This window comes from Salvelinus namaycush, chromosome 13 (genome assembly GCF_016432855.1).
Source record: "Salvelinus namaycush isolate Seneca chromosome 13, SaNama_1.0, whole genome shotgun sequence".
Classification (NCBI taxonomy): domain Eukaryota; kingdom Metazoa; phylum Chordata; class Actinopteri; order Salmoniformes; family Salmonidae; genus Salvelinus; species Salvelinus namaycush.
Genome location: NC_052319.1, coordinates 6,619,804 through 6,639,206, shown reverse-complemented (window position 1 = coordinate 6,639,206; position 19,403 = coordinate 6,619,804). Strand labels below are relative to the sequence as shown.

General features: G+C 39.6%; 1 protein-coding gene across 2 annotated transcripts in view; it reads left to right on the top strand.

The window, feature by feature from the left end:
- The first annotated feature begins 2,723 nt into the window (after positions 1 to 2,723).
- The window catches only part of LOC120058195 (solute carrier family 35 member F5-like), a 30,788-nt gene continuing 14,108 nt past the window's right edge, over positions 2,724 to 19,403 (top strand). The window contains exons 1-8 of one of the 2 annotated variants that reach the window (XM_039006682.1): positions 2,724 to 2,913; positions 4,313 to 4,409; positions 4,787 to 4,849; positions 4,956 to 5,090; positions 5,631 to 5,780; positions 5,958 to 6,023; positions 6,170 to 6,251; positions 15,775 to 15,965. In XM_039006682.1, coding sequence (XP_038862610.1) covers positions 4,956 to 5,090; positions 5,631 to 5,780; positions 5,958 to 6,023; positions 6,170 to 6,251; positions 15,775 to 15,965 — 624 coding nt within the window. In that variant the 5' untranslated portion in view covers positions 2,724 to 2,913; positions 4,313 to 4,409; positions 4,787 to 4,849. Of the gene's footprint in view, positions 2,914 to 3,760; positions 3,956 to 4,312; positions 4,410 to 4,786; positions 4,850 to 4,955; positions 5,091 to 5,630; positions 5,781 to 5,957; positions 6,024 to 6,169; positions 6,252 to 15,774; positions 15,966 to 19,403 lie in introns of those variants that run through there. The other variant, XM_039006683.1, reaches the window with a different exon arrangement.

The following is a 19,403-nucleotide window of genomic DNA, read 5'->3' as shown; positions in this document are numbered from 1 at the left end:
CTAGCTAGCATGAGGGACTCGTTTACTTCCACTAGCCAGCCTGCTAGTTAGTCAGCAGTAACGTTAGCCGGCTAATGCTAGCTAGGAAAGTAGTGAAAGCCAACTGTGTTGAGTTCGTTCTATTGGCATGATAAGTTAAGTATCTTGGCTGACATTACTATTTGTATCTTCCTGTCACACAAATTTCTAATCCTTTCTATGTGCGGCGGACACTTAAGATCAACCCAGACTGTAAACACAGACGGTATGCATCATGAATATTATATTAGGGGGCGTGTACTTCCAGGTAAAAAAATATCTGTATATACATTTTGTCTTTATTCGTTTTCTGTTACTCGATGCCCAATTTGTAAACCATAAACGAGTTGATATAACATTTTCGTTTTGGTTTTCAACAAGAAAAATAACAAAACTATTAATTTCCTCTTGTTTGGTCTTGCTGAGATGAAAGGAAATATGAATTACCCATAAGCACACGGACCTGAATGCATCTGAGAAGTTTTGGAAACTTGAAATGATAGTTTGGAATCTTGATACTCAGACAATGAATGCAATATCTACCATATTGAAACTGAACATATAATTTCAACTAAATAGACATTTTAAACTGAATGCAATATTCACTCAATTAAATTTCAAATCATGAAATACAAGGTCTATTTATGATTTCAATGATTACATTTGTGCTTTACAAATTAAAAAATATTAAATACAAATTCAATATTTGAATTCAAATTCAAAAGTATCGAATTCAAGTACAATTTCTGTTGGCACTGAAATCGCTCCATAAATGAATGTCTAGCAAGATTATGAATATACATAACAGAACTGAATATAATAGCATAGCATAGCAGGCCTATAACTACCGTATACTGTTACACCAAAAACACCTAATTTCTAATGAGATTTTAGGATAGTTAGCTGAAACTGGACAGTCACAAAAAAGTGATGTGCCAAAACTAAACTGAGAGCACCACTCAATTGGCAGGATATATGCTTTGATTGAAAATACAAGAAAAGGCAAATAGATTAACACCATTTGTTCTTATTTGCTCACAAAACGGTCATTCAAGAAGATCTAAATGCATATTCCCATGAAACTGATTGAGATCAATCAAATGAAAAGGTGAAGAATTATCATTCACAATTGACAGTGATGATGGTCTATTTTAAAATTAGGTATGCCTAACTTGGTGTTTGAGGGTATTAAAAATATAAACTTTTCTTGGGAGAATGTGTGGGCATAGGCAGACGTTGCAATTGGAAGATACATTTTATGCATATTCTAAAATGATAGTCTATTAAATAGGCTACATCTGTTGGTAAAAAAACTTTGAGGAAATTATGACGTAATTTACTTTTTTATTTTAGGTGGTTGTGCCTTAATAACATCTAATAAAATAATATAATTTTGCAGTAGTGTGAGATACACACAACATCTCAGTCACTGACCTTTGGCCTAATTTATATACACACACATGCTCAAATCAAAGATTATTTGTCATGTGCACTGAATACAACAGGTGTAGACCTTACAGTAAAATGCTTACTTACAGGCTCTAACCAATCATGCAAAAAAAAGTGTTAGGTGAACAATAGGTAAGTAAAGAAATAAAACAACAATAAAAAGACAGGCTATATACAGTAGTGAGGCTATAAATGTAGCGAGGCTATATACTGACACCGGTTAGTCAGGTTGATTGAGGTAGTATGTACATGCAGATATGGTTAAAGTGACTATGCATATATGATGAACAGAGAGCTCTGGGCCAGGAATGAGTTTTACAGTGCTAGCTACATAATTAAGCCATTGCATTCTAATACAAATATGCATTAGACAGTTTGAAATTAGCCAATGGATTAATCTAATTTGTCAATATATACTTGACTTCCTTCCAATTTGTCTATGTTGCCATATACTAATTTGTATTGTGTGTTGTTTTCATCCCACTTAATTTTCATATAATTCCATAATTCTCCTCAAATCAGAGCCAAAAAAATTCACTTTTTTTTTTATAGACCTTTCCAAAATTGTCATCAGATACAATGGGTCATCATTATCATCAGACAGATGCAGTATGTCAAATAGCACTTGCACCTGAGGACCTCTAAAAGATCTGTCTGGTTCCCACTGTCTTTGTTTTTCTGACAAATCTGAGAAAAAGGGCATGGATTATGGATTTCTAAAAGCTTGCAATATCACAATGGTCCTCTTCTCAGGCGTGTGCACTAGTCTATTGCAATTATTTTATTCAAAATAACTCTGATATATGGTGTAGTATTCCTTCAACAAATGCAATTAATCTATTGTGTGGAATATGGTAGCCATTATAGTATTGCTTCAACAATTGTATTCATTGTGTAAAATTTGATAAATTAATGTTGACACATCCCTCCAATGACATGTAGATTTAGATTGATGGTGGTTTAACTGTTATTTAAAATAAAAAAAATACTGTGATATATAGTATTTCCTAAAATATATGTCTTGATTTTATTAATGTATATATTTTGTATACTGTACATGTCAACAAAATATACATCCCATATACATGTTTTGATTCTGTGTAGGCCTACATGTCAAATGTAGATTTTCTACCAACGCCAGCTGCACTCTAGCTGCTTCATGGGAAGTGAAGTCTTGTTGAGTATAAAATATTCTACATGGCGCCAAATTAAGACTGCATATACCAGAAGTCTCTGCGTCTTAATTAAATGACTAAGCAGAGTCACCTGAGCAGGAATCATAAGGATTGTTAATGTTTACAACAAAACCAGTTTGTTTAGATATGTGTTATCATCGCACACTGTACATGTATTACCGATGATCAAGCAATTTTATTTTCCTGCAAAGACGAAGAATGAACGACCACGTCAAATAGAACGAAACCTACTTACCATCTAGCTAGCTAGGTAACGTTTAATACGAATGATTTGTTGACGGTAACTAGCTACTCTGTAGCCAACGTTAGCTGTAAACATCGAGAAAGCTAGCTAGTTCACGCGTCGGCTAATAATGGCTCTAGTACTGCAGTTCCCATATTGCAAAAATAACTTTTTACATGAATTTTAAACTAATTCAGGTAAACTAACTAGCTAAATTAGATAACTGCTGTCTAATCGGCATTATGTTGCAGCTAGTTAACAAGCTCGTGAGTCATTGCGAGCAGAGGAATAAATGGTTTATCTTGTTAGTAAGTTATCAAGCTAACTACCCCCTCTTTCGCTCTTGTTTGTCCTATGAGTGATGAATCGAGCTAGTGAACTGCTTAGAAAGATCTGATTATAAAATGAAGGGCACCTCCGCAATCACTACCACTAACTAACGTTATAGTGTTACAGACAGTAATCTGTCAGACTCAGAGTGACGTGTCAAACTCCTCTCACCCCTTTGACAAATGTATGTTGTGCATGCCTCCTTGACCGTGATTATTCGATTTAGCTACTTGGCTAAAAATACCAGGAATTTTTTTCGGACCTTCGGGAATTTACTCCACAGTTCTTTGATGTTGCTATGGATGAAGGGCTACTTTGTAACGTTAGTTAAATAATGCAAATCTTCTGCATAGTTGTAACGTTAGCATACATGATTCCTCCCTAGTAGACTAGCATAGCTAAGGCAACACTGAGCAAACATTAGAACAATGAATGCGTTCATTCATGAGCCGCTCCCTGTCTGCTAATCCAGTGGTTCACAACCTTTTTCGGTTACTGTACCACCAACTGTTTTTTTCTTCTCTACCCAGAGTACCCCTGAAGTACCCCCCTCATGTCAGGTGCATTTTACCAGTAGGTCTATGGTCTCATGAGTCTTCTCAAGTCCCCCTGTGGATAGGCCATGTTTCAAAGGGACCTAGCTCTGACCCTTAGGCACCTCTGGTTTCCCCTCCAAGATCTGGTGCATTAGTGCTGGTGCATTTTCCAACTAAAACAGTTTCATAATGGACAAGTTCAGGTTGGTCCCTGTTTTGGCCTGTTTGCTTCCTAGTAAGTACACCCATGAGAGAACTAGATGTGTTTACTCAGGTGGTGCAAAAATGAGCATTTAGTCAAATCTAGTAGGAATGATGTAGGCTTATGTGTTTTTATTAGGAGAGCATAGCATATTTCATCAATGACTTTTCAGACTAATCAGTGAATAGTCCCGTCATACTCGTCTGTGTGGAGGCCTACCTCTTTTCTGCTGATAGATTTCTTATTATTTTTCTCCTGCCTGTCTTTCTGTTAAAAAAATAGATTTCGAATGGTCTTAGCTATGATAATGAACATTGTCAGGTTCTTATTTGTTTTCCCCGTTTCATTGCATGTGAAGTATGGTGCCTGTGAAGCCCCATGTTGGTGTTCCTCTTTCCTGAACTGGTCTGCACAGCAACTCCTAGAGCCAACGCGCCTTTCCTGGGGTCGACCCGGTAAGATCCTAAAGAGTTCTTAAAAAGTAATTGTAAACTCTAATATTTGTGGGTAAACCAGTTGAAAAGTGTACAGATGTTAGAATGTGTTAAAATTAGTTTGTAACGTCACAAATCATTTTTGGTTGAGGCAGCTCTGAAGAAAACCCCCATTCTTGTGTCTTGTGTCCTGTGAAACCATTGTCACCAAACAGCTAGGCATAGCCTATAACATCTTTGTCTGGGTTTCAGATATCTATATGGATTTTGACCCAAACAGTAACGTTCGGTGTTGTATAACAATATGACGTATAGTAGATTGCGGTTGATGAGTTTTGTGCACTCCCTATAGGATTGTTGGACAGTGTTTCTCATTATCTACTTTGACACGGTTTCAGATTCCTGCCTGTTCCGAGTCAGAAAGTCCAAAACTCTGAAGAATCCTGTATTAGAATTTCCAGGTACTGTCACATCTGAAGAACATCTCCCAGACATCTGTTTTTGGTATTTGTTTATGAACAGTTTTGAAATGTGTGTGTGTAATAACATGTTTGTGTGTTTGTCCAGATGGTGTGGGTGTTCATCATGAACCGGATTGGTTCTCAGAGCAGCACGGTGGCCCAGCAGAGACGCATGGCCCTGGGGGTAGTCATCCTCGTGCTGGTGGACATCATCTGGGTTGCTTCCTCTGAGCTCACCTCAGTAAGACACTAGCACTTCCTGTAGACCAGGGGTGCACATCTCCCCTGGTTTCGTGGGCCATATTCCTACTTCTTGTATTTGCTTTTAAGCTTGGAACTGATTGGCAGGTGCAATTTACAGACAATTACAGTGTACAGGGAGAAATGGAAACCAGCACCAATCCAGAAATGGGTGGCCTGGGATAGGCACCCTTTATTTCGGATAATATGCTCAATCTTAAGACTAGTGCTCAATTACACGACAATGCTTGACCGCTAACCCCTACCCCATAGGCACTTGTGTAGATTTGAAAGGATTGACTAGGAATATGGTAGTAGCTCCACCTTGCCTACTAGTGGGGTCATGTTTTCGCCATGTTGCTCATAATGTCTATCCAGACATTTTTAATACCCCCCGCCCTGTACTAGGAATAGCCACATCTCAATAGTTTCAAAGTGACTTCACCCTAATTCTTTTTTTCTTTAATCTGCACTGGATCAGTTTGAAGTGCCAGACATTTGAACAGTAAGTCATACTTTTTTCACCTCTATTTTCCCCCAGTACATATTCAAGCGGCAGGAGTACAATAAGCCCTTCTTCAGCACGTTCACCAAGACCTCCATGTTTGTGCTGTACCTGCTGGGGTTCCTGCTGTGGAGGCCATGGAGGCAGCAGTGCACGGGCAGTCTCCGGGGACGACACGCAGCCTTTGTATGTATAGCACTGACATCCCACAACCACATGGGGGCAACGAAACATTGTTGTTTCCCTCTAAAGATAAATTGTTGCTTAGCGCATGCAGTATATTTGTAGTGGTTGTTGATACTAAGGTAATGTTGATTTGCTATGATGAAACAGCCCAGTCTAACCTACAGTATTTTCCCACAGTTTGCTGATGCCGAGGCCTACTTTACCCCCTGTATCAACGACACCAGTTTGAATGACCATACCTTAGTGAGTATAATTGATTTGCTTTTTGTATTCTCCCTGACTCACATTTAGATTTTACTGTTGGCTGGCTGAATATACTGTAATGAATGTGATGATAAGAAATGCTTTTAGTTGAGTGCATTAGTTGAAGACTTTCTTTCTTACTTCAGAGTGAACCCCTGTACGTTCCTGTGAAGTTTCAGGACCTTCCCACAGAACAGACAAACTGTGCCAATGAAGACTGTGATTCCAGTGAGTATTAAAATATATATTTTTTTATATATAGAAATAAAACCTTTAGCAGACTAACCAACAGACTAAGAATGTAGATTAAATATTTGATGAAGATCTATAAATAATCATATTGCCTTATTTAGCTGGTAAACAAAGTCTAAAATATATTTTCTTAAATGTCTTTATTTAACTAGGCAAGTCAGTTAAGAACAAATTCTTATTTACAATGACGGCCTACCCCGGCCAAACCCTAACCCGGACGACGCTGGGCCAATTGTGCGCCGCCCTATGGGACTCCCAATCATGGCCGGTTGTAATACAGCCTGGAATCAAACCAGGATGTCTGTAGTGACGCCTCTAGCCCTGAGATGCAGTGCCTTAGACCGCTGCGCCACTCGGGAGCAGCGTTTGTTTAATGAGTGTTTTTTTTTAAAGAAACCTTCAATAATCAATATTTCATCATGTTAGAGAGTAGGAATCCTGTGGACTCTTGTTGATTGAGATTATCTTTTCCATGTTCAATCATTTAGGCTACTTGTTTCACCCTATGGGCAATCTTTGTTCTCTAAGCACTAAGAGTGCTTAGATGTGGTTAAATTCATGATTGACAGACAGAATATGATAATCCTGACCACAGTGAGGATAAGGTGCCTCACATAACTTGAATTTCTTTATTGATATCCATTGTTTTTAGATATAACATAGGCCCTCTCGACAGGCTACAACCAGGGTGGGATTTATACATCTACCAGCCACTCAGATTTTTTACCAGCCAAAATATATATTTTTGCCATAATTACACCAAAAATGTATTGCAAATAACTGATGAGCGTGTTTTATAATATTTCTAAAACAAGAAATGTATTACTAGTAAGAAGTAATGTGGTATATCGCTAATTACATTTTTGTGACCAGAGTGTTTTAACCAATGTACTGTAGGTTAAAATAAATAACTTTGATTAAAAACGTAAAACCTGATAAACAGTTCTACAACTGAACATCAATCAGAGTAAACAAAGTGCCTGCCCTGCCAACAAAATGCTGAGTGATATGGCTTATTTATTATTATTAGTTCAGGGCTGTAACGCTGACATTTTTTACAAGGACTACATGAGTTGATATTTAGGAGCACACAAATACATTTAGGAGCAAAACAAATATGTTCAGCTGGCCTCTGTGTCTGTCTGAGATGATAATCTCTGTGTCTGTCTGTCAGAGATGATAATCTGTGTCTGCGCTAGCAGCAGAGAGTTGCAGCAAATTCAAACTAATATTGAAAAACAACCTAGTGTGTGACAAACCGATGCAACTAACCAAGAAACACGAGGACAAAGTCACACTTTAGTAGGCTTTCAGGTCAATTTCACCAGCTTCTACATTTGGGGTTTGTAATGAAAAAAACTGTGCCCAAATGCTGTGTATGACCACCTGCCAATGTGGCTTGTGAAACAGACATTCTTACCCGCCAATGCCAAAATCGACCCTCATTTGGCGGGTGTTCATTTCCCACGCTGGCTACAAACACAAATGGTCCTGTGATTTGACTGGCAACCTGTGCCCACCTGCCTCCCTCCCTCGTTGTATTGGCTCCTCATCTTGTCGCAACAATTTAACCAAACATTTAGAAATCTAGAGTCCCTTGTATATGAATTGCAAAGCCATAGCAACAATGATTTATATCACAAGCAAACATTCTAAATTCTTCATTTTTCTCTGAAAAAATACATTATTTGAAGAGGGACAATGTACAGTACAACAATCTCAGTACACACTCAGTACACATTTGTTGTACCAGATTTAGCCAACAGCTCGTTTCTGTCTGCAGTCCCTGGGCAGGTGAACATACAAACAAGAAAAATATTATATATACAAACATAAAAATAAATGAAATAAAAATGTTTTATAAAAAAAGATCAGGACATACAGATGCGTTTCCACACAGAAGTCAAGACATTGCACATCATAATCATTGCACACATTGCTATTGGCTAAGGTTGATCTTTATATGTAAAGACCTTGGCAAATAATGGGGTTGTAGAATGGGACTGTTAAAGGGAAGTTTCACCAATAGACACTATTTGGGGTGTTTTTCCAGCCTCCACATAATTATGAGTGATAAGAGGGTGCCCCACACATAATTATGCACTATAGCTGGAATTTATTTTTTGGCGCCGGGAGAGTTCAACCAATGACGTCATTGATTGATTAAGCCTGATCTAAAATTATTATGTCTGATCTAAAATTGAATGGAGTCATGTTTTGTTGCAATTAGTGTGTCCTTTGTGTTTTGCCAATTGCATGATCACGCTACCAGTGAGTAGATATGGTTGTCCTTGTTCGTGATTGGGAGTCCCATTATATGCGTTATTGTTTTTACCATCGAGGGCCACTTAGGAAACAAGTGTTTTAATTAATGCTTTCAAGTGATATCCTCTGGATCCACATTGTACATTTTGTTGTATATGTCTGTTACCCAAAATAAATTCAATTCAATAGGGCGGAGCACAATTGGCCCAGCGGCGTCCGGGTTTGGCCGGTGTAGGCCGTCATTGTAAATAAGAATTTGTTCTTAACTGACATGCCTAGTTAATTAAAGGTTAAATAAAAAAAGAGCCATTGGACTATCTGCCAGGACATTGCTGGATTTTTAGGTTGACTCATTTTGCCTGGCTTTGTAAAGAGACTAAATACAGCCTGACGGGAGCCCAATGAATTGTTCCCGACCCTCGAAGGCTGGCTTTTCAAAACAGTGGATGTACTCGTTTACAGGTTCACTGGAGCTATGGTGAGCTCCAAAAGTTTTAGGACAGTGACACATTTTTTGTTGAAATGATACAATGACTATGAAGTTAAAAGTGCAAACTGTCAGCTTTAATTTGAGGGTATTTTTATCATCCATATCGGGTGAACCGTTTAGAAATTGCAGCACATTTTGTGTATATTACCCCATTTTAGGGGACGAAAAGTATTGGGACAAATACACTTATGTGTATTAAAGTAGTCAAGTTTAGTATTTGGTCCCATATTCCTAGCACGCAATGATTACAGCAAGTTTGTGACAAACTTGTTGTTTGTTGTGTTTCAGATTATTTTGTACCCAATAGAAATTAATTGTAAATAATGTATTGAGTCACTTTCATTGTAAATACGAACAGAATATGTTTCTTAACACTTCTACATTAATGTGTATGCTATCATGATTACGGATAGTCCTGAATGAATCGTGAACAATGATGAGTGAGAAAGTTAGATGCACCCCCCCACTGATGAAAGGTTAGCATGTCTTGGGAGAATGATATTTCTGCGTTTTAACTTTCTCACTCATCATTATTCACGATTCATTAAGGATTATCATAATCATGGCAGCAATCACATTAATGTAGAAGTGTTTAGAAACATTCTTATTTACCCTAAAAGTTTTTGTGACAAAAGTATTGGTCGAGTTGAAAATGTGATGGAAACACATTGAACATTAGATTTTTATTCGGTACATAAAAAGTTAATTTTGTGTGCACTACGTCATCGTGCACAAATTTTTATCCACAAGTCTGTTTGGTGTAAACGCACCACTGGTGGTAAAATGCGCATATTTTCTTAATGCAGATGATTATTTTTTCATGAGAATCTGTCGCCAATTGGAGGAAACCTAGCTAATGGCTGCTACTGATGATTCCTCTTTCCAAGAAGAGCTGGACAATATTTATTTTTTCTTTAGGAACATGCAGCCCTATTTATTTGAGTCGGAATACACTGAAGACAAGTTGAGACAGCAAGGATAAATAATAATTGCGAGACCGGCAAGCAGCGGTGGCAGCTTAGACCAGCTGGACCAGGACTCAGGAGGCAAGTAACAAACGAGTAAGTTGTTTTGCTGTCAGTAGCCAGGTAGCAATATAACCTTTCATTTTACACGTGGCAGTGTTGTTCAGTACAGTACAATTTAATGATCGATTCTGCAATAACCGGGCTTGCTAGTATCACTACAAGCCAAGCTAGCTGTGTTTGCTAAACCTAAAATGTACTGTAGTCTAACGTTATAGCTAGTTAACCAACTAGCCTAGTTAGCCTCAGTGCCTGTCATTAAGAGCAAAACTGGAGAAGTGTTTTGATGATGATGGCAGAGAGTAAAGAAATTACTTTGGCTTTCTTTAGTCTTGGAGTAACTATACCCGTGTGTTCTAGCTAGCTAGTGTGTGTCTGTGGGATGTCTCATTCTACACCATGCTGCTACAGTAGGAATACAAACAGTACACAGTGATTGCCTATGAATGTCTAATAGTGGTTTTTGCCTTTCTCTCACAGACAATACCGCTTGGACACAAAGAAGTTGACTCTCAAGAGGAGATGTGAAAGGTCCCCTAACAACAATCTTTCCTTGTGTCAAAGTGACTCCGAACACCTCACTGCAGCACCCAAACACACCATATGCAAGTATTCCCTTTTTAGAACTAGTGTTATAAGCGTTAATGGTATCTTTCTTTTACTGTATGTCATACATTGCCATAACTGTTCCTGCATACTGCTGTGTAAACTCATCTGTCTCCAGAGCAAATAAACGCTGTCTTGATTACAAGCCATGTCTACTTATATGCTATATTGACAGACTAATCTACTGTTTTATTGAAACATGTTTACTTGCCAACAAATTATTTTAAATGATTAACCAACTCCCTGCATCATTTGTTTTAGCAATAAGATTGTAGCTAGTTTATCCAAATACATTTGATGAATATCACAATGACTTGATCCTGAAGTTGAAGTCAACACTTGATTGGTTTCAGATGCAGCCGGAATAATTTAGTCACTTGTCAGTACACACAAAATATTATGTACAACAGCTAGCAATGTCTATACTGCAATGCAGTTGTGAGCATACTAGGCATTCTATATTATACTACATCAGTCTAACTGAATATGGATGTTGTGTTGGGTGAATTCCAGGCAGGTTCCAGAATGTTCTTCAACTGGTTGAACCTCTTGTGTTTTGGGTAATGGCAGCTGGTTAGCAGGCTTTGGCAATGTTCTTCACCACCCACTGCTTTGACCTGAAGACTGATCATGAGGATGTATAAAACATGAAGACTGATGTGTAGCCATACACTAAACCATGTTCATCTGTACACAAAAAAGGGTACAGTAGACTGTTATGTGTTTGGTTGTACTCAGTCAATAGTGGGGCATTGAAATGGACTGTTAGCAAATATGTGAGATGTTTGAGGGGGACTTGACTTGTAGACAGTCTAGTTGTGTATGATCACCTACAGTGTGAATAAGCTAGGAGAGTATACGAACAGCCCCTCTCCCCCATGCCAAAGAACTGACTGCAAAGGTGTAAAAATTTGAGGAGGTCTTGTGGACAGTTTAGTATATTTTAGCAATAAGGCCGAGGGGGTGTGGTATATGGCCAATATACCACGTCTAAGGGCTGTTCTTAAGCACGATGCAACACGGAGTGCTACGACACAGCCCTTAGCCATGGTATATTGGTCATATATCACAAGCCCCCGATGTGTCTTATTGCTATTTTTAAACTGGTTTACCAACATAATGCTGGGCTTGAACCACCCAGTTTATAATGGCTATTTTGTTTGAGGGTATTGTGCTTTCATAAATACCTTTGGCTGTCCTGGCTTGTTTCAAAATCAGATGAGGTTGAGCTTATTCTACGGGTCTACGGGCGCTGTACTACTAAAACTGGTGTCAAGGTCATTAGCAGCAGCAGAAGGATTAGTCTGTAGGACACACAGTAGTCAGTGATTAGCCAACATCTTACTACTTTGTTCCCATCAATCAGAGCTGGTCCTTGCTGTTCTGCCGCCCAAGGCGAAACCAAAAAAACGCAGGCCCCCTGCAAAACTAGAGTAGTCCCAGTACCAAAATGACATTGAAGTTATGTTCGATTTAGGTTCAGAATGAAAGGTGAAAAAGTATTTTTTGTATGTTTAAAATATATATTTTTCCGGACTTTGAAAAATACTTTTTTCCCGGTTGTTGAAATCAGGCAAATTTTTGGTTCTGAATGAAAGTTGAAAACATTTTTTTTTGGGGGGCCAAATCAAGGCTGGTCCAGACCAGACAAAATTTGAACCAAACATAGACATCTGTGATTGGTTCATGTTTGGTCTGGACTGGACCAAAAACCAATGTCCGTGGATGTGGAAATCAAGGCCGGGCCGAACTGCACAAAAATAAACATCTAAAAGGCATCGGTCCATGCTTACTAGCCTACAGTTTATGAATGCCCATCCATGTGGTAAGCTTACCTTCCAAAAGACGTTGGCTTGTGCTTACTGGGGTGTAGCCTACCATGTCTGCCCACAATGGAATTTTATGAATGCCCATCCATGTGGTAGATGGATGGGCTACCGCCTGTAGCATTGGCTTTATTGGTCCTGATTCCTGTGACTAATCAATTGGGCTAATTAAGCTCTTAATATCAGCTACCCAACTTTATCAGGAATTATCGTGAGCCTATTTGCAATGTGTTTACACAGTGGGAAATGCAGAAGTATTTTCTTTTTCGCTATGATCAGCTTGTCAAAAATGTACAGATTAAAACTTGAAACCACTGATCATGACAATGGGGTTAAACTCATTGTTGTGATTGTCCATTCCAGATTGTCCATTTTACTTTGACCTGTCCTCTTTTTAGGATATGTTAACATTACAGCGCATTTTCTTTTGATTGAGCGCCATTTAGGTTAGGCTATTTGATCGGAGAAACCTGCATGATGTATGAAGTGTCCATCTCATTACATTTTATCTCCAGCCTGTAGGCTACAGAAAAAGTCCACATACTCTATCTGCTACATAATTTATGTTAGATTATTTTTGAGACGGAACGTTGGTGGAGTGCCGTTGCGACCTCTCCTAACAGCACCCTGGAGAGGCTCGCTGGGAATGGACAAGAAAAATATTTTGCGCCTTTGACAAAGTGGCACTGCTTATCACAGGGAGGTTTCAGCGCTCACCTAAAAAGCCCATATGCCATTAGTTGAGAGACATTTTTGTTGTTTTGGGGCAGAATTATGTGAGGCTTTATGTGTTGTTGGTGCGTCTAGCTCAGAAAATGCTGCCATGGGCGGTGCCATCAATACACACTCAAACAAGGTACTATATCCACCCACTCCCCTCATGCATACTATCCTTCAAACACAATACCCACCAGTCAGTCACCCACACCAGCTCCTTACTATTACTGCCTTTTCTCAAATTTAGTCTTCCAAGCCTTCAATCAACTATGCCTCCACAATACAGAGATAACTACAGTACAAGTTGTAGCCCATTTGTAAACACACCAGCTATGACAAGACACGGACTATGTTTATGCCTAGCTCCAGTATATTTTTTATTTTTTATTTTTTTTAAAATAAATTTTATCCCCTTTTCTCCCCAATTTTCGTGGTATCCAATCGCTAGTAATTACTATCTTGTCTCATCGCTACAACTCCCGTACGGGCTCGGGAGAGACGAAGGTCGAAAGCCATGCGTCCTCCGAAGCACAACCCAACCAAGCCGCACTGCTTCTTTAACACAGCGCGCCTCCAACCCGGAAGCCAGCCGCACCAATGTGTCGGAGGAAACACCGTGCACCTGGCCCCCTTGGTTAGCACGCACTGCGCCCGGCCCGCCACAGGAGTCGCTGGAGCGCGATGAGACAAGGATATCCCTACCGGCCAAACCCTCCCTAACCCGGACGACGCTAGCCCAATTGTGCGTCGCCCCACGGACCTCCCGGTCGCGGCCGGCTGCGACAGAGCCTGGGCGCGAACCCAGAGACTCTGGTGGCACAGCTAGCACTGCGATGCAGTGCCCTAGAAGCTCCAGTATATTTATTTCTTCATCATTGAGTCATGGAAAAATGTATCTAATGTAAATAGTCCGGTGTCCATTTGATTAATTGTTCAGAAGTCTTATGGCTTGGGGGTAGAAGCTATTAAGGAGCCTTTTGGTCCTAGACTTGGCGCTCCGGTACTGTTTTCTGTGCGATTTTAGTAAGATTTTAGGTGATAGATGTTCCTGGTACTGAGCTTGATGTTGATGCCACTGCAGGTGTTGATGGGATCGGACTCTAAATAGAACACAATGTTAGTTATATTATCCTCTGCGGCAGTTGGCTAGCGAGCTAATGTAACCTAACGAAGCTAAGGTTAACTTGCAAAGTTACATCACCAGATAGCAGCTGGCTAATTACATTCATATTATTTGGAATGTCTAGCCAGCGTCTTATGAAAGCTAGCTAGATGTTGGTTTAGATAAACACATGTAGTTCGTTAGCCAGGTAACGTTACCTCAGTTTGACTTATTTTATACTGTGCTAATGTTGGCTGATGCCTTCCTCTTTGAAGTGAAGGAGAACATCGATGGAATAGCATCACTTTTCAAAGTTTGATGACATGGCCACCCCATCAGTTGAGATTACTGTTCTGTTTCGAAGTCCTCTGGCTGAAAGTGCTGGCAACAAACAGACATTTTGATATGTCTCACATCAATTCGATACACCTCCACGGGGCTGTTCTCTTTGTGGTTTGCTTACAACCAGGAAATGTAGCTGGCCCGTTTCTACTGGTGGGATGCAGAAACGCTCGTATATGCGTGTAGTGAGAAAGTGCAACCTTTTTATGGCGCATATGATATGTAGACATATATAGTGAAATAGAGCAGCCATGAAATGTACCTTTAAGGCGCCCACATATTAGGTTCGGTTTGCTCCTAGCAGAACTCGGCTAGGCGAAGCTAACGTCTCTGTCTCGCATACTCCATTAAAAGACCTTCGCTTGAAAATCTAGAAAAACGTGGCAATATTACCGTTTGTCCCTCTTGAGATGCCATAGCAACAAAATAGCCAGTATATACTTAATCAGAATGAATCTAAAAACGAATCAAGAAATCTAAGTCATTTTGATGTTTTTGCCTAGGAGGTCGTCTTTGCGTAATTTTACATCTAACCGAGATGTTTGGTGTAGTATTTCTGATGAGCTGTGAGATGTGATGGCCATCAAGTTTGACCCATGAGAGTGAGTTGATAAATAATGTGAAAGAAAAGGTTGTCTCATGAGAACTGGGTCTGACCTTTTGAGTGACCCTCTGGCTTAGTTTCGTCTATTGTTTCTCATTATGAAACAATTACATATTGCTCTGTCTGTGTTGATCGTTATAGAATGATTATAGTACATTTGGAGATTACGTACATTTTTGCTTTCAGGGTCCTACACTTTCAAGTGTCCAATCAAAGCTGCCCCATTCAATCCCATGCTATTATTGTGCCAAAAGCCCAGTATAGGGCACCGGATGGTTTTTAGAAAACGCCTGTGCTAAATACTCATTGTATGAGCGCTAAATACTCACACTCATTGCTTTTTTACATAAGTAGAATAAAAGCATGCGTTAGATGAAGGGTTCATTGTCTCGTTCATTTCATTTGTCATGCTGTGATCCATCTAGCTACCACTTTATTAACTTCTTATACAAAGACACAAAGGCCTAAAATGCTGATCTCTCTCTCGCTCTCTCTGCACCCCTCCATCCTCCCACCTCTCAGCCTCTAAAAAACAGCGGGTGCGCTTCAGCAACATCATGGAGGTGCGCCAGCTCCCGTCCACACAGGCCCTGGAAGCCAAGCTGTCCCGCATGTCCTTCCCCGCCGCCAAGGACCAGGAGGCCGTGCTCCGCACTGTGGGCAAGTTCACCGTCACCGACGTGGCCAAGATCAGCTTCTTCTTCTGCTTTGTGGTGAGTCACATTTTCAGAGTGTGAGAACTTGTTTTGTTAGTGTCTGTAGACTTACTGACTTGGTAGTCTCTCGAACTTTAGTATACTAGCTGGGCACCTCCGTATTAAGTTGGAGGAAGAAAAGTCAGTATCTTAAATACATCTTTGGAGTATAGGCAATTGAACCAAAACCCAAATGTATAAGGCAATAAAGGCTTTTTTTCTATTTTTAATGTCTGTCAACTTAATCTAAATAGTTAAACTTGTCACATTACTGTTAACTGTCAGTAGTAGGTGAGTTACCTACAAAGTTTATTATTATCATTGATGAGTTATTGCTGGTAGTACTACTAATTTTGCTGCAGTGTGTTTGCTGAAGAACACCCCCAGGGTCGTTCCATGTCATTTCAGCAAGTCATGACACCCACCATCTCAGATTGTTCTGAGATCCTTTCTGTAGTTAGAAACAGATAAGATTATTATTTTGTTGAAATAAAATTGGACCTCTGAGAAATGAAGTTACACTGAACAAAAATATAAACGCAACATGTAAAGTGTTGGTTTCATGAGCTGAACTAAAACATCCGTGACATTTTCTAAATGCACAAAAAATGTATTTCTCTCAAATTTTGCACACAAATTTGCACACAAATTTTAGTGAGCATTTCTCTGTTGCAAAGATAAACTATCCACCTGACAGGTGTGGCATATCAAGAAGCTGATGAAACAGCATGATCATTACAGAGGTGCACCTTGTGCTCAGAACAATTAAAGGCCACTCTAAAATGTGCAGTTTTGTCACACAACACAATGCCACAGATGCCTCAAGTTTTGAGGGAGCATGCAATTGACATGCGGACTGCAGGAATGTCCACCAGAGCTGTTGCCAGAAAATTGAATGTTAATTTCTCTACTGTAAGCCATCATTTTAGAGAATTTCGCAGTACGTCCAACCGGCCTCAACCGCAGACCATGTTTAACCACGCCAGCCCAGAACCTCCACATCTGGCTTCTTCACCTACGGGATTGTCTAAGACCAGCAACCCAGACAGCTGATGAAACTGTGGGTTTGCACAACTGAAGAATTTCTGCACAAACTGTCATAAACCGTCTCCGGGAAGTTCATCTGCGTGCTCGTCATCCTCACCAGGGTCTTGACTTGACTGCAGTTCGGCATCATAACCGACTTGAGTGGGGAAATGCTCACCTTCGATGGCCACTGGCACACTGGAGAAGTGTGCCCTTCTCAGATGAATCCTGGTTTCAACTGTATCGGGCAGATGGCAGACAGCGTGTATGGCCTCTTGTGGGCGAGTGGTTTGCTGATGTCAACGTTGTGAACAGAGTGCCCCATGGTGGCGGAGGGGTTATGGTATGAGCTGTTATAAGCTAAGGACATTGAAAACCATTGTATTTTGTCGATGGCAATTTGAATGCACAGAGATACCGTGACAAGATCCTGAGGCCCATTGTCGTGCCATTCATCCGCTGCCATCACCTATGTTTCAGCATGATAATGCGCGGCCCCATGTTGCAAGGATCTGTACACAATTATTGGAAGCTGAGAATGTCCCAGGTTTCCACGGCCTTCATACTCACCAGACATGTCACCCATACTTTGGTTTTGTTTACCTGCCCACTGTTTCAAATGCTAACTTTTTTGCATTTGTGGCACAAATACAAAGCAATTCTTTAAAAACAAACACCCGGAACAGTGCCATCTAGTGGTCAGACCTGGTAATATCAGGATGCAGGATAGGACATAAACCTAACAACTTCAGTGACTAATTTCTCTGAATTAGAGGTTGACCGATTAATCGGAATGGCCGATTTAATTAGGGCCGATTTTCAAGTTTTCATAACAATCGGAAATCGGTATTTTTGGACACCGATTTGGCCGAATGATATATCTTTTTTTACACCTTTATTTAACTAGGCAAGTCAGTTAACTTCTTATGGCTGCATCCCGCTAACGGGATCGATATGACAACAGCCAGTGAAAGTGCAGGGCGCCAAATTCAAACAACAAATCTCATAATTAAAATTCCTCAAACATACATGTGTCTTATATCATTTTAAAGGTAATCTTGTTGTTAATCCCACCAAAGTGTCCAATTTCAAATAGGCTTTTCAGCGAAAGCACCACAAACGATTATGTTAGGTCACCACCAAATCACAATAAGCACAGCCATTTTTCCAGCCAAAGATAGGAGTCACAAAAAGCAGAAATAGAATAAAATTAATCACTAACCTTTGATCTTCATCTGATGACACTCATAGGACTTCATGTTTCACAATACATGCATGTTTTGTTTGATAAAGTTCATATTTATATAAAAAAATCAGAGTTTACATTGGCGCGTTACATTCACTAGTTCCAAAAACATCCAGTGATTTTGCATAGCCACATCGTTTCAACAGAAATACTCATCATAAATGTACATGATAATACAAGTTATACACATGGAATTATAGATATACCTCTCCTTAATGCAACCGCTGTGTCAGATTTTAAAAAAACTTTACGGAAAAATCAAATCATGCAATAATCTGAGACGGCGCTCAGAACAATAGCCCAATTAGCTGCCATGTTGGAGTCAACAGAAACCAGAAAATACATGATAAATGTTTCCTTACCTTTGATGAACTTCATCAGAATGCAGTCCTAGGAATCCCAGGTCCACAATAAATGCTTGATTTGTTCGATAATGTCCGTTATTTATGTCCAATTAGCTACTTTGGTTAGCGCATTTGGTAAACAATTCCAAAGTCACAAAGCGCGTCCACTATAACATGACAATGTCCAAAAGTTCCATAACAGTCAGAAACATGTCAAACGATGTACTGAATCAATCTTTAGAATGTTGTTAACATACATCTTGAATAACGTTCCAACCGGAGAATTAGATTGACTTCAGTTGAGCGATGGAACGGAGTTAACTACACATGGTTGATGATATTACTAGTTTATCTAGTGTGTCCTGCGTTGCATTTAATCGATGCGGTGCGCATTTGCGAAAAAGGACTGTCGTTGCTCCAACGTGTACCTAACCATAAACATCAATGCCTTTCTTAAAATCAATACACAGAAGTATATATTTTTAAAACTGCATATTTAGCTAAAAGATATTCAGGTTAGCAGGCAATATTAACCAGGTGAAATTGTGTCACTTCTCTTGCGTTCATTGCACGCAGAGTCAGAGTATATGCAACAGTTTGGGCCGCCTGGCTCGTTGCAAACTAATTTGCCAGAATCTTACGTAATTATGACATAACATTGAAGGTTGTACAATGTAACAGTAATATTTAGACTTAGGGATGCCACCCGTTAGATAAAATACGGAACGGTTCTGTATTTCACTGAAATAATAAACGTTTTGTTTTTGAAATGATAGTTTCCGGATTCGACCATATTAATGACCAAAGGCTCGTATTTCTGTGTGTTATTATGTTAGAATT